The sequence below is a fragment of the Salvelinus fontinalis genome, chromosome 22 (genome assembly GCF_029448725.1).
Source record: "Salvelinus fontinalis isolate EN_2023a chromosome 22, ASM2944872v1, whole genome shotgun sequence".
Taxonomy (NCBI): Eukaryota; Metazoa; Chordata; class Actinopteri; order Salmoniformes; family Salmonidae; genus Salvelinus; species Salvelinus fontinalis.
In genome coordinates this window covers 36,237,550-36,253,905 of record NC_074686.1, presented here as the reverse complement: position 1 = coordinate 36,253,905, position 16,356 = coordinate 36,237,550, and the positions used below count along the sequence as shown (strand labels likewise).

The following is a 16,356-nucleotide window of genomic DNA, read 5'->3' as shown; positions in this document are numbered from 1 at the left end:
ACCCGGGGGCGGTCCGTCAGGAAGTCCAGGACCCAACTGCACAGGGCACTGTTCTGACCCAGGGCCTCGAGCTTAATGATGATCTTGGAGGGTACTATGGTGTTGAAGGCTGAGCTGTAGTCAATGAACAGCATTCTTACATAGGTATTCCTCTTATCCAGATGGGATAGGGCAGTGTGCAGTGTGATGGCAATTGCATTGTCTGTGGACCTATTGGTAAGTACATTGAAGTGGGTCTAGGGTGAGAGGTAGGGTGGAGGTGATATTATCCTTGACTAGTCTCTCAAAGCACTTCTTGATGACAGAAGTGAGAGCTACGCGGCAATAGTCCTTTTGTTCAGTTACCTTGGCTTTCTTGGGAACAGGAACAATGGTGGCCATCTTGAAGCATGTGGGGACAGCAGACTGGGATAGGGATTGTTTGAATATGTCTGTAAACACACCAGCCAGCTGGTCTGTGCATGCTCTGAGGACGCGGCTAGGGATGCCGTCTGGGCCGGCAGCCTTGCGAGGGTTAACACGTTTAAATGTTTTACTTACGTTGGCCACGGTGAAGGATAGCCCACAGTCTTTGTCAGCGGGCCGCGTCGATGGCACTGTATTGTCCTCAAAGCGCGCAAAGAAGTTGTTTAATTTGTCTGGAAGCAAGACGTTGATGTCCGTGACGGGGCTGGTTTTCTTTTTGTAATCCGTGATTGTCTGTAGACTCTGCCACATACGTCTCGTGTTTGAGCCATTGAATTGCAACTGCACTTTGTCTCTATACTGATACTTTGCTTGTCTGATTGCCTTACGGAGGGAATAACTACACTGTTTGTATTCGGCCATTTTCCCAGTTTCCATGCCATGATTAAATGCGGTGGTATGTGCTTTCAGTTTTGCACGAATGCTGCCATCAATCCACAGTTTCTGGTTAGGGAAGGTTTTAATAGTCACAGTGGGTACAATATCTCCTATAGACCTCCATATAAACTCGCTCACCGAGTCAGCATATTTGTCAATGTTGTTCTCTGAGTCTACCCAGAACATATCACAGTCCACGTGATCGAAGCAATCTTTAAGCGCAGAATCTGATTTGTTAGACCGGTGTTGGATAGACCTAAGCACGGGCACTTCCTGTTTTAGTTTCTGCCTATAGGAGAGGAGCAACAAGATGGAGTCATGGTCAGATATGCCGAAAAGAGGGCGGGGGAGGGCCTTGTATGCATTGCGAATGTTAGAGTAGCAATGGTCGAGCGTGTTACTCGTTCGTGTACTGCAATCGATATGCTGATAGAATTTAGGTAGCCTTGTTCTTAAATTAGCTTTGTTAAAATCCCCAGCTAAAATAAATGCACCCTCGGGATATATGGTTTCCAGTTTAAATAAAGTCCATTGAAGTTCCTTGATGGCCGTCTCGGTATCAGCTTGCGGGGGGATATACACGCCTGTGACAATAACCGAGGAGAGTTCTCTTGGGAAATAATACCTTTGGCATTTGATTGTGAGGAATTCTAGGTCTGGTGAACAAAATAACTTGATTTCTTGTATGTTGTTACAATTGCACCATGAGTTGTTAATCATGAAACATACACTCCCATCCTTCTTACTGGAGAGATGTTCATTCCTGTCGGCGCAATGCACTGAAAATCCCGTTGGCTGTACTGACTCCGACAGCATGTCCCAAGCTAGCCATGTTTCCTTGAAACAGAGTATGTTACAATCCGGGATATCTCTTTGGAAAGCAACTCTTGCCCTGATTTTGTTGACTTTGTTAACTAGGGACTGGACATTAGCAAGTAATATACTCGGAAGCGGTGGGTGGTGTGTGCACATCCGAAGCCTCACTAGAAGACCACTCCGGCACCCTCTCCTCCGGCGGCGTTGTTTTGGGTCGGCCTCTGGAATCAGTTCAAATGCTCTGGGAGGTGCAGACAAATGATCCGCTTTGGGAAAGTCTTATTCCTGGTCGTAATGCTGGTTGTGCTGGTAAGTTAACGTCTCTCTGATATCCAATAGTTCTTCCCGGCTGTATGTAATATCACTTAAGGTCTCCTGGGCTAACAATGTAAGAAATAATACATAAAAAATGAAATACTGCACAGTTTCCTAAGGACTAGAAGCGAAGCTGCCATCTCTATTGGCGCCATGTTACACCGATCCTTTTCCAGGAAATGCCCTGATCCTTCCCAGGAGATACCCTGATCCTTCCCAGGAAATACCCTGATCCTTCCCAGGAGAAGAGGGCATTTTGTCCTAAAATGTACAGCTAATTTACAGGCCTAATTGTAGATTGTTGGCAGTGGATCGAGCCTCTGTGTCTCAGTGTTCAGTTGGTTTTCTTCTTCTTAATTTCAGATCAAGTATCTTTGTGGAGTGGGGTCTTTCTATGAAAGAGAGATAGAACAATAGATAGATACACAGACAGATAGAGAGGGGGAGAGAGAGAGGAAAAGAGAGAGGTGGAAAAAGAGAGGGGGAGGCTAAGAGAGATACAGTGTGACTTTCTTGTTGTCATACGCCTCTGCAACGGTTCTCTCAGTGGTTTTCCTCTGAAACAGAGGTCTGGAGGCCTGTGGCAGGAAGAGAGAAAGAGGAGATGGAGGATGCAGAAGTGTTTTCTGTGTTTAATGATAGTTCTTCGCTGTCCCATTATATATATACCCGCCGCACGCGCGCACGCACGCACGCACTCTCTCTCACACACACACACGCACGCACGCACGCACGCACACACACACACACACACACACACACAACAGAGAGTCCGACCACAGCCCTCATTGACTTGACTAAGCAGCACCCCACACCACAAAAGAACAGAGTTATGCCACACCCACACCCACAACCCGGCACCCTGCCTCAACTCCGCTTTCACTACCGGGCGCCCAGCAGCACTAGCCTATTCTGCCTGCCTGCCTTCACTTCTCTCTCTCTTCCCTAGAGTCCTCTACTCTCTCTCTCTCTCCCCTAGAGACTTCCGTTCCTCTCTATCTTTTTTTGTCGTTCTGTCTGTCCGTCAGGATGGCGGCGCTGGAAGACCTGGAGTTTGGGAAGTCTGATTTTGTCCTTCTGGACGAGGTGAACATAGAGCAGTTTATGGAGAACCTGAAGCTGAGGTAAGGCCTAATTGTAGAGAGACTTGGGTAGAGAGTATGTAAGGACTGATGGCGACTCCCGTCGAGGAGTGGAGGTTGAGGACGAGGAAGTAGGTACAACACAGGGATGGAGATGAGAGGAGGCTGTCATGGTGGTTGTGGCACAATGGATGCCTTTATCAGCCCTCAGTCCCCTCAACCTCGTAACATTGGAAACTTTTCAGTGCCTCCCTTATCCTCTAAAATTCTACCCCTTTGGGGTAGGTCATACCATGGATTAATACAGTACATTTTGAAAGTATTCCGACCCGTTGACTTTTTCCACATTTTGCTACGTTACTGCCTTATTCTAAAATGGATTAAAAAAAATGTATCCTCATCAATCAACACACAATACCCCATAATGACAAAGATTATTATTCTTTTTTTTGAATATTATGGAAATGTATTAAAAAAACAACAGAAATACCATATTTACATAAGTATTCAGACCCTTTGCTACGAGACTCGAAATTGAGCTCAGGTGCATCCTGTTTCCATTGATCATTCTTGAGATGTTTCTACAACTTGATTGGGAGTCCACCTGTGGTAAATTCAATTGATTGGACATGATTTGGAAAGGCACACACCTGTCTATTTAAGGTCCCAAAGTTGACAGTGCATGTCAGAGCAAAAAACCAGTTCTAAGGAGATCTAAGGAATTGTCCATAGAGCTCTGAGACAGGATTGTGTCGAGGCATAGATCTGGGGAAGGGTACTAACAAATGTCTTCTGCATTGAAGGTCCCCAAGAACACAGTGGCCTCCATCATTCTTAAATGGTTTGGGACCACCAAGACTCTTCCGAGAGCTGGCCGCCCGGCCAAACTGCGCAATCGGTGGAGAAGGTCCTTGGTCAGGGAGGTGACCAAGAATCCGATGGTCACTCTGACAGAGCTCCAGAGTTCCTCTGTGGAGATGGGAGAACATTTCAGAAGTACAACCATCTCTGCAGCACTCCACCAATCAGGCCTTTATGGTAGAGTGGCCAGAGGAAAGCCCCTCCTCAGTAAAACGCACATGACAGCTCGCTTGGAGATTGCAAAAAGGCATGTAAAGGACTCTCAGACCATGAGAAACAAGATTCTCTGGTCTGATGAAACCAAGATTGAACTCTTTGGCCTGAGTGCCAAGTGTCACATCTGGAGGAAACCTGGCACCATCCCTACGGTGAAGCATGGTGGTGTTAGCATCATGCTGTGGGGATGTTTTTCAGTGGCAGAGGCTGGGAGACTAGTCAGGATCGAGGGAAAGATGAACAGTGCAAAGTACAGAGAGGTCCGTGATGAAAACCTGGTCCAGAGCGCTCAGGACCTCAGATTGGGGCGAAGGTTCACCTTCCAACAGGACAATGACTCTAAGCACACAGCCAAGACAACGCAGGAATGGCTTTGGGACAAGTCTCTGAATGTCCTTGAGTGGCCCAGCCAGAGCCCGGACTTGAACCCAATCAAAGATCTCTGGAGAAACCTGAAAATAGCTGTGCAGCGATGCTCCCCATCCAACCTGACAGAGCTTGAGAGGATCAGCAGAGAAGAATGGGAGAAACTTCCCAAATACAGTGTGCCAAGCTTGTAGCGTCATACCCAAGAAGACAAGACTGTAATCGCTGCAAAAGTTGCTTCAACAAAGCACTGAGTAAAGGGTCTGAATACTTATATAAATCAGGTTTTTATTTAATGTGGTATTTAATGTGGTCATTATGTGGTATTGTGTATAGATTGAGGGGGAAAAAACTATTTAATACATTTTAGATTAATGCTGTAATGTAACAAAATGTGGGAAAAGTCAAGGGGTCTGAATACTTTAGAATGCACTGTATTTGATTTTGAATTTGAGGACTTCTTTAGGTATAAAACAAATATATATATATATATATATATATATATATATATATATATATAAACAATTTTATAAAATATTGAATTTTGCCTGTACTAGTATTACCAATAGAAATGCATTGAATAAAACATTTATAAAAGTCAAAAAGACTGTCAATTTAAAAAATAATAAGGGATAAGGTTTTGAAGTGTCTGTCCTATATCTATGAGATATAAGAAAGCTCAGGAAATATTTTAGGTTGGACCCATATTTAACCCCTTATTTTTGTTGGCACAAATCTACCTCCATACTTCCATTAGTTTTCATGTGTTACCTTCAGACGAGTCTTGTGACACTTGTAGAGGTCATAAAGAAACCCGTCTGGATGTTTTTTGTGAGAAGACCGATTTTTAAACACCTTTATAGCTCGGCCACCTTCCACCGCAGATGAGGAAGGCTACATAGGAGGAATCGGTGGATTGAGATGCAGCCCATGCAACAAAAAATATCTAGTTTAAAACTGAAGGATTTTGATGGGGATTTTCAATAATTATTTTACTTAGATTGACACACACGTGAGGATTAAAGCAGTGCTATCAACTATTGTTTGTACAAGAAGCTAAGTGAAGAAGTTGACATGGAGAGAGAGAGAGAGAGAGAGAGAAGGATGACAATTTTTTGCGTTTGACTTTCCCACCCTCTCTCAGTGGTTGCGATATGAACATATACGGTTCCGCCTTAGAAACAGTCACATAAATAGATGCATAGAAACCGTCATTGCATCATTGGTAAAGACCTGAGACCAAACTCATTTAGTTAGTGACACCTACTTTTCTATGCTCTATTCGCTCTCTTCGTGACTGTTTTTTTTTTGTTGCAGTGATGTATTGTGTTGAATTCAAGTGAATCGGGTGACCTTTTGTCCTCTATTTTTGGGTGCAGTGATGTATTGTGTTGAGTTCAAGTGAATCGGGTGACCTTTTGTCCTCTATTTTTGGGTGCAGTGATGTATTGTGTTGAGTTCAAGTGAATCGGGTGACCTTTTGTCCTCTATTTTTGGGTGCAGTGATGTATTGTGTTGAGTTCAAGTGAATCGGGTGACCTTTTGTCCTCTATTTTTGGGTGCAGTGATGTATTGTGTTGAGTTCAAGTGAATCGGGTGACCTTTTGTCCTCTATTTTTGGGTGCAGTGATGTATTGTGTTGAGTTCAAGTGAATCGGGTGACCTTTTGTCCTCTATTTTTGGGTGCAGTGTTTACTTTATTCGGATCCCCATTAGCTACTGCACATGCAGCAGCTACTCTTCCTGGGGTCCACATAAAACATAGAAATACATGACAAAGTACAGAACAGAACAGTACTAGACAAGAACAACATGAGGTATTACATTAAATAAAAAATGATTTATTGAAAAGACACCGAGAGACAACAAAAATACTATTTACACACTATTAAAATATACAGTACATATTTATATATACAGTTCAGTTCGATTAGATCTTTAGAAGAGGAGAGGCGCTGAGATACATGATGCATTTGTATCACTTTTCATGTAAGACCCAAATGCAGACTGTCTCAAAGTAACAAGGTTTATTACAGCAACAGGGCAGGCAAACGACAGGTCAAGGCAGGCAGGGGTCGGTAACCAGAGCAGTGGGGGAAAGGTACAGGACGGCAGGCAGGGTCAGGTCAGGCAGAGGTCCGTAATCCAGAGTAGTGGGGCAAAGGTACAGGAGAGCAGGCAGGCTCAGGGCGGGCAGAAAGGTCAGAACCGGGAAACCTAGAAAGCAGGAACAAACAAGAGACAGGAGCAGAGGGAAAACCGCTGGTAGGCTTGACCAAACATAACGAACTGGCAAAAGACAAACAGAGAACACAGGTATAAATACCCAGGGGATAATGGGGAAGACGGGCGACACCTGGAGGGGGGTGGAGACAAGCACAAAGACAGGTGAAAAAGATCAGGGTGTGACACATTTGTATCTGTTTTTTAAAGCTAAATTTGCCTGACTAACCTCTGGTGGCAGAGCATTCCATGACGACAGGGCTCTATTCAATACTGAGTGATGCATTAAATCTGTTTTTTGGTTTGGGTACCATGAAGAAACTCATAATGGTGTGTCTGGTGGGGTATGTATGTCTGTTGGTGGTGTATGCAAATATATTATACAAGTGGTGATTAAGCTTTTTCAACACACAAAATGTTTCTTTAAAAAGACTAGAAGAGAAGTAGATAATTTATCCTCAACCCCTGAACCATGAATGACTATCATACATGTTGTGGATGTTAGTTCTGTGTTTTCAGTTAAGGCCAAGTCTTTCTTTGCTGCACCTGACCATTATTTAATTATTTATCTCTCTCTCTCTCTTAATTAAATTCAAAGGGCTTTCTTAGCATGGGAAACATATGTTTACATTGCCAAAGCAGACAGACGGATTTTAAGTTTGGTAAAGTCGGGACATGCCTTTTCCTTGAGACAGTGAGAAACCACATATAAACAATTAGTCTGCAATGCCGTCATCTTCAGAATCCCGTGTGAAGTTTACAAGGAGTTAAGAGTATTTCACAGTAGTAGTAAAACATGCTGTTTATTAGTTGGAGGACCTTCTGGGGCTTAGCAGACACGCCAGGGGCCTCAGCCCTTGATGGTGTATACACCATATTTTTAATTCCCCGAAGTTCCCATTAGTTGTAATCATGCCCGGCCTGACCCCATGTCAACGTCTGCAGTAACAGTCAGCTAGAAAGAGGTTGAAGAGAAAGAAAAGTTTCCTCTAATAATACCCGTAGGATTCAATTGAAACAACTTTATTTGTCCGCTTTGGGAAATTACTATTAGGACCAGCGGCTGCCATTAACAGTTCCAGTGGCTCTAAGATCTAAGTCTTAGTATAATGATCTAAATGACTGTTTGTACCCGTGATGGTTATCACAGGTTGTGATAGATATTTTTTGTTTAGCAGGTCATGGAGTTGATTATTGTAACTTGTAATGTACATCCTACATTTCTGCACAGAAGTAGGCAATTATGTTTAATATCAGAAGGATAGGTGGAGGAAGCTCCTCCTCTTCAGACACAATTTGTACATACTTTCTGTTCTCACTTCCCATCCACGTCAATTCCTATGCTTTTAGGGGGGGGGGGGGGGGGGGTCCGTTTTGAGAGTAGGTGAGAGTGGGAGGTTTGAGTTTAGATGCTCAAATATGTTGTTGTTTTTTTACATTAGGGTGTGTCTCTGTGAAATGGCCTACCCTGTTGCTGTGTAAACATTGCTCTCACCACAATGGGCAAGGTGTTGATAGGGTGGAACCTTATTGAATGTGGTTTGAGTGTGTGTAGGAAGCATTTCTGTGGCACAAATGATTATTATCAAAAGGATTTGTTATGTTTTCCTACATTTCTATTTTGATAGTTAAAATTCAAGCCTTTTCAAAAAAAAAAAAAAAAGCTAAAACCATACTTCAAATAGCTAAAATAACGTCAGCTCTGTCTCTGTGTTTGTCTGTGTGCCTGGCAGGTTTGAGAAAGCCCGTATCTACACCTTCATAGGAGAGGGGGTGGTGTCAGTCAACCCTTACAAACAGATGGACATCTACGGGAAGGAGGACATCAACGCTTACCGCGGCCGGGAGCTGTACGAGAACCCACCCCACCTGTACGCTGTGGCCGACGCTGCGTACAAGGCCATGAAGAGACGAGCCAAAGACACCTGCATCGTCGTTTCAGGTCTGTCTCACACAACACCTCACACTCCAATCATCATCATAATTTACCTCCTTTAGTCCTGCAAGCCTGTTTGACCTTGGTTAGCTGGTTCTGAGAGGGTCAGAGAGCATGGTGAACGGATAGTTCAGATCTTATCTGGCTAAACGTCTCAGTGTTCTGCTCACTAAATATCTGTGTTCTGTTCACTAAATATCTGTGTTCTGCTCACTAAATATCTGTGTTCTGCTCACTAAATATCTGTGTTCTGCTCACTAAATATCTGTGTTCTGCTCACTAAATATCTGTGTTCTGCTCACTAAATATCTGTGTTCTGCTCACTAAATATCTGTGTTCTGCTCACTAAATATCTGTGTTCTGCTCACTAAATATCTGTGTTCTGCTCACTAAATATCAGTGTTCTGCTCACTAAACATCTCAGTGTTCTGCTCACTAAATATCTGTGTTCTGCTCACTAAATATCTGTGTTCTGCTCACTAAATATCTGTGTTCTGCTCACTAAATATCTGTGTTCTGCTCACTAAATATCTGTGTTCTGCTCACTAAATATCTGTGTTCTGCTCACTAAATATCTGTGTTCTGCTCACTAAATATCTGTGTTCTGCTCACTAAATATCTGTGTTCTGCTCACTTAATATCTGTGTTCTGCTCACTAAATATCTGTGTTCTGCTCACTAAATAACAAAAAGAGGCCCGCAATCACTTTATGCAAACATCATCACACCATTCTGTCTGTCACTGTCTATGTGACTGGTTATCAGTTCCTCACTTCTCCAGAACATGATGCGTATTGGTCTCCACATACTGTTGGTGCAATGGGCTTTTCTTAGTTGCACTAACTCATAATGTGCTGTTTCATCATCTGCTGTGTGTACTTATAGCAGGTTAGCGTTTTTCTTCACAAACCTCGTTCTGGAGGCAGCTCTGCAGAGTGGTCCCTAGCTGGCACACCCACAAAGTCATAAAATCGGATTTTAAATCTAACCCTAACCTTAAACACATTAATGCCTAACCCTAACCTTAAATTAAGCCAAAGAATTTAATAAAAAATCATGAATTTGACAATATAGCCAATTTAGACTTTGCAGCTGGCTTATCTAAGGGAAATTACTCAGTTCTGCCTCCAGGATAAGACTCATGACAATAAATGTCAACCTGCTTACATTAGTCACATAAAGAGGAAGAGTAACATCATGGTTGGTGACTGACAGTAGAGACACACTTCAAAACCTCTACAGGATAGGTGAGTCCCGTGCGGGACGGTTGAGCTAAAGTAGGCAAATGTGATTAGCATTCGGTTGTAATTAACAAGACAATTTCCCAGGACATAGACATATCTGATGTTGGCAGAAATGTACAGTAGCTATTGCAGTGAAAGTAAACAATGCTATTGTTTGAGGAGAGTGCACAGTTATGTACTTGAAACGTTATTAATTAACCAATTAGGCACATTTGGCAATCTTGATACAATTTTTAAAACAGAAATGCAATGATTCATTGGATCAGTCTAAAACTTTGCACATACCCTGCTGCCATCTAGTGGCCAAAATCTAAATTGCGCTTGGGATAGAATAATACATCATGGCCTTTCTCTTGCGTTAAAAAAATAAATAATTGAATGCATGTATCTTTTACCAGATCTAATGTGTTATATTCTCCTACATTAATTTCAAATCTCCACAAACTTCAAAGTGTTTCCTTTCAAATGGCATCAAGAATATGCATATCCTTGCTTCAGGTCCTGAGCTACAGGCAGTTAGATTTGGGTATGTCATTTTAGGTGAAAAAATTAAAAAAGGTTACGATCCTTAAGTTAAGGTGGATTTATGCCATAATTAAACTTCAATTTACAACAAGTGATCTTATATCGTAGAAGTGCAAATGTATACAGTACAGGTCAAAAGTTTGGACACACCTACTCATTCAAGGATTTTTCTTTATTTTTACTATTTTCTACATTGTAGAATAATAGTGAAGACATCAGGACTATGAAATAACACATATGGAATCATATGTGTATTAAACAAATCAAAATAGATTTGAGATTCTTCAAAGTAGCCACCCTTTGCCTTGATGACAGCTTTGCACACTCTTGGCATTCTCTCAACCAGCTTCATGCGGTAGTCACCTGGAATGCATTTCATTTAACAGGTTTGCCTTGTTAATTTGTGGAATTTCTTTCCTTCGTAATGCGTTTGAGCCAATCACTTGTGTTGTGACAAGGTAGGGGTGGTATACAGAAGCCCTATTTGGTAAAAGACCAAGTCCACATTATGGCAAGAACAGCTCAAATAAGCAAAGAGAAACGAAAGTCCATCATTACTTTAAGACATGAAGGTCAGCCAATCCGCAAAATTTGCAGTCACATAAAAGTGCAGTCACAAAAACTATCAAGCGCTTTGATGAAACTGTCTCTCATGATGACCACCATAGGAAAGGAAGACCCAGAGTTTCCTCTGCTGCAGAGGATAAGTTCATTAGAGTTACCAGCCTCAGAAATTGCAGCCCAAATAAATGCTTCAGGGTTCAAGTAACAAACACATCCCAACATCAACTGTTCAGAGGAGACTGCTTTAATCAGGCCTTCGTGGTCGAATTGCTGCTAACAAACCACTAGAGATTTGATTGGGCCAAGAAACACAAGGAATGGACATTAGACTGGTGGAAATCTGAAGAGTCCAAATTTGAGATTTTTGGTTCCAACCGCCGTGTCTTTGTGAGACGCAGAGTATGTGAACGGATGATCTCCGCATGTGTGGTTCCCACCGTGAAGCATGGAGGAGGAGGTGCGATGGTGTGGGGGTGCTTTGCTGGTGACACTGTCAATGATCTATTTAGAATTCAAGACACACTTAACCAGCATGGCTACCACAGCATTCTGCAGCGATACGCCATCCCATCTGGTTTGCGCTCAGTGGGACTATCATTTGTTTTTCAACAGGACAATGACCCAACACACACCTTCAGGCTGTGTAAGTGCTATTTGACCAAGAAGGAGAGTGATGTATTGCTGCATCAGATGACTTGGGCTCCACAATCACCCAACCTCAACCCAATTCAGATGGTTTGGGTTGAGTTGGACCGCATAGTGAAGGAAAGCAGCCAACAAGTGCTCAACATATGTGGGAACTCCTTCAAGACTGTTGGAAAAGCATTCCAGGTGAAGCTGGTTGAGAGAATGCCAAGAGTGTGCTGTCAAGGTGAAGTGTGGCAACTTTGAAGAATCTAAAATCTAAAATATATTTTGATTTGTTTAACACTTTTTAGGTTACTACATGATTCCATATGTGTTTTTTCCTAGTTTTGATGTCTTCACTATTATTCTACAATGTAGAAAATAGCAAAAATAAAGAAAAACCCTTGAATGAGTAGATATGTCCAAACGTTTGACTGGTACTGTATATCTACTAATATATACTGTATCTGGTTGCAAAATCCGCTAGTAATGTACATGAAGTGCTACATACATGTAGATGTTGTGAGCTGTCTGTGTGTCCCAGGTGAGAGTGGCGCAGGAAAGACAGAGGCTAGCAAGTACATCATGCAGTACATCGCAGCCATCACCAACCCCAGCCAGAGAGCAGAGGTCGAGAGGTGAGTCATCAGTGTTAAAGGTCAACCAGGAGGTGTCAGTGGGTTCTGAGGAGGTTCTAAAGGAGCCTTGCTTGTCCCCTGTTAAATAACACTATATATTTGACGGGGTTAGGGTGGAGATTCTGGAAAAACATACAGCATATGCTGCATCAGTTGAAATGTCAGAATGTTAGAGACAGCCTACAGGGAGGAGGTCAGAGACAGCCTATAGGGAGGATGTGCCAGGACAACAACCTCTCCCTCAACGTCAGCAAGACAAAGGAGCTGATCGTGGACTACAGGAAACGGAGGGCAGAGCACGCACCTATCCACATCGACGCGACTGTAGTGGAGCGGGTCGAGAGCTTCAAGTTCCTTTGTGTCCACATCACTAAGGAAATAACATGATCCACACACACACTAACACAGTCGTGAAGAAGACAAGATGGCGCCTCTTCCCCCTCAGGAGGCTGAAAAGATTTGGCATGGGCCATCAGATCCTACATTTTTTCCCCAGCTGCACCATTGAGAATTTGTTCTTAACTGACTTGCCTAGTTAAATAAAGATTAAATAATAAAATGTTGTACATATTGAGACCATCTTGACCAGCTGCATCACTGCTTGGTATGGCAACTGCTTGGCATCCGACCGCAAGGCGTTACAGAGGGTGGTGTGTACAGCCCAGTACATCACCGGGGCCGGGATCCCTGCCATCCATGACCTCTATACCAGGCTGTGTCAGAGGAGGGCCCTAAAAATTGCCAAAGACTCCAGCCATCCAAGTCATAGACTGTACTCTCTGCTTCCGCACAGAAAATGGTGCCAATGCACCAAGTCTGTAACCAACAGGACCCTGAACAGCTTCTACCCCCAAGCCATAAGACTGCTAAATAGTTCACCAAATAGCTACATGGACTATCTGCATTAACCTAATGTAGCAGGCGTAAAATGTCGTCTGAGCTGAATCCCCACATCCTTTTTACAGGGGAAACCGTAGTTAGGTTGAAAACACTGTATCCCTGACAACTGGAAACTGGTGTTTATTATTTATCCTGTTACCTAGTCACTTTACCCCTACCTACAGTATACTGCTGTTACTATGTATTATCTATCCTGTTGCCTAGTCACTTTACCCCTACCTACAGTATACTGCTGTTACTATGTATTATCTATCCTGTTGCCTAGTCACTTTACCCCTACCTACAGTATACTGCTGTTACTATGTATTATCTATCCTGTTGCCTAGTCACTTTACCCCTACCTACAGTATACTGCTGTTACTGTGTATTATCTATCCTGTTGCCTAGTCACTTTACCCCTACCTACAGTATACTGCTGTTACTGTCTATTATCTATCCAGTTGCCTAGTCACTTTACCCCTACCTACAGTATACTGCTGTTACTGTCTATTATCTATCCTGTTGCCTAGTCACTTTACCCCTACCTACAGTATACTGCTGTTACTGTCTATTATCTATCCAGTTGCCTAGTCACTTTACCCCTACCTACAGTATACTGCTGTTACTGTCTATTATCTATCCTGTTGCCTAGTCACTTTACCCCTACCTACAGTATACTGCTGTTACTGTCTATTATCTATCCTGTTGGCTAGTCACTTTACCCCTACCTACAGTATACTGCTGTTACTGTCTATTATCTATCCAGTTGCCTAGTCACTTTACCCCTACCTACAGTATACTGCTGTTACTGTCTATTATCTATCCTGTTGCCTAGTCACTTTACCCCTACCTACAGTATACTGCTGTTACTGTCTATTATCTATCCTGTTGCCTAGTCACTTTACCCCTACCTACAGTATACTGCTGTTACTGTCTATTATCTATCCTGTTGCCTAGTCACTTTACCACTACCTATATGTACATATCTACCTCAATTACCTCGTACCCCTGCACATCGACTCAGTACTGGTACCCCGTGTATATAGCCAAGGTATTGTTACTCATTGTGTATTTATTGCTTGTGTTATTATTTTTTGGTATATTTATATTTTTCTCTCTGCATTCTTGGGAAGGGCTCGTAAGTCAGCAGTTCACTAATAGTCTACACCTGTAATTTACGAAGCATGTGACGAATACAATTTGATTTGATTTGAGAAGAATCAATTCATCATTAACCTTTAGTGATAGCCCGAGCTGATTTTTGTTCTGGATGCCGAGATAAAAAAAATTGACAATGGAAGAACTTCTTATGCACCTCTTTCTCTTCCTCTTCTTCTTGTCAATCTTTGGGACACATTGTCATCTGCTATTGCTGTTATCCATGATGACCACACTCTCCTCTGTGACGCAGTGTGAAGAACGTTCTGCTGAAGTCCAACTGTGTGCTGGAGGCCTTCGGTAACGCCAAGACCAACCGCAACGACAACTCCAGCCGCTTCGGCAAGTACATGGACATCAACTTCAACTTCAACGGCGACCCCACCGGCGGACATATTAACAACTACCTACTGGAGAAGGTGAGAACAATGTGATTGGACAGGATGGTGAGAGACAGACAGTGATTGGACCTTGACTTGGAGTCAAGGAAGGGACATAGGAGAAGAGATTTGATTGGACAGCTTACGTTAATATTCTGTTAACCGTATACGGTTTGAAAATACCAGATCTGGGCACTGATAAGCGCATAAATTGGAACACAGTGGCTGTACAGTAACATGCTATAAATGACGTCAGAGCTCAGGCTCTGCGCTCCACAGCTCTGTGTGGGTTTTGACTGACAGACGTTTTGCACACGACAAGAAGTTGCCCCCATCCCTCCTGGCAATTGGGCAACTTTTGCAAATGTTTTTGTTGTTGTTGTGAGTACGGGAAATGCTGTAAATTAAGAGGACTATGTATTTTGAAAGATAAGATGTTGAGGATTATAATAAATGCCGCTTTGACGTCATACAAGCAAGCCAAACCCCCGCGAGTCCAACATGCACTTAACATTTCCATGTCATAAAACTCATGTCAAGTACGGGTGTCAATGTTCATGATCACTGTGTTTGATGTACAGCTACAAGGTCACGTCATAGCCTGGGTTGTTCTGAACACAATGAACCTGTGTTTGTTTATTGTGAAGAACATTTGCAGCGCAACACGTACCTGAATGCACTCATGACCCCTTTGATCTAATAGTTTTCCCAGAATCTCCAAACCCTTTCAATTCCAACTATGCTTATGCATTTTCCTATTTTCTCTGTAAGAAACATTTACATTTGGCCATATCCATATTGGCTAATTCCCCTGAGTGTAAAGGGTTAACTCATATCCAAATATTGTTGTTGACTCATCCTATACTCGTATTTGTGGCCAAAACATAATTTGGATAAAAGCACTTTAAATACCCCCTTCTCAAACAGACGGTTTCAATCAGCGGTCTACTCGTATTAATAATTGAATGACCGGTACACACCCACACCATTCTAACACAGAAAAGTTGCTTTAACATGCCTCATTGAAATGTTCTGGAAGAACTATTTCACTCATATTGTAAATAATGACAGGTCATATTTCATGGAAATCTGGGAACACTGGGCAGTTACTTTAAAGGCAGATTTATAGGGCCAGTTTACCAGACATAGATTAAGCCTTGTCCTGGACTAGAAAGCACTTTCAGTGGAGATTGAACATGCTTTTTTTTTAGTCAGGGAATACTCTTAATACAGTATGTGTCTGTTTCTGTGACCTTCTTCTGAAAAGTTATCCACTTTCTACTTTCCATTTCATACTTGAACATAAATGTTTGATCAAGGTGGTGAAACAGAGACATGAGAGAGAGAGAGTGAGTCCGTGAATAGATGTTCCTGTGAATTCCACCCTGTTAGTTCTGATTCTGATAATGAATGGCTCACCTGGGGGGCTCATAATGACTGCTGCGTTCATCTTCTCTTTGAGCCAGCTAACACACCATCTGACACTGTGGGGCTGTGTGAACGATGGACTCATCCATTCTCACTGAACAGAAATAACCCCCCGATATTTCTCTGTTCTCTTGTCTTGTATTTGAGGTTATGGTTATAGTTCAACTATCATGGTCTCGCTCTCTCGCTCTGTGTGTGTGTGTGTGTGTGTGTGTGTGTGTGTGTGTGTGTGTGTGTGTGTGTGTGTGTGTGTGTG

General features: G+C 42.6%; 1 protein-coding gene across 1 annotated transcript in view; it reads left to right on the top strand.

The window, feature by feature from the left end:
* Positions 1-3,003: 3,003 nt before the first annotated feature.
* The window catches only part of LOC129820347 (unconventional myosin-Ig-like), a 73,597-nt gene continuing 60,244 nt past the window's right edge, over positions 3,004-16,356 (top strand). The window contains exons 1-4 of the mRNA XM_055877414.1: positions 3,004-3,098; positions 8,456-8,664; positions 12,162-12,255; positions 14,546-14,711. Of these exons, the coding sequence (XP_055733389.1) occupies positions 3,004-3,098; positions 8,456-8,664; positions 12,162-12,255; positions 14,546-14,711 (564 nt within the window). The remainder of the gene's footprint in view (positions 3,099-8,455; positions 8,665-12,161; positions 12,256-14,545; positions 14,712-16,356) is intronic.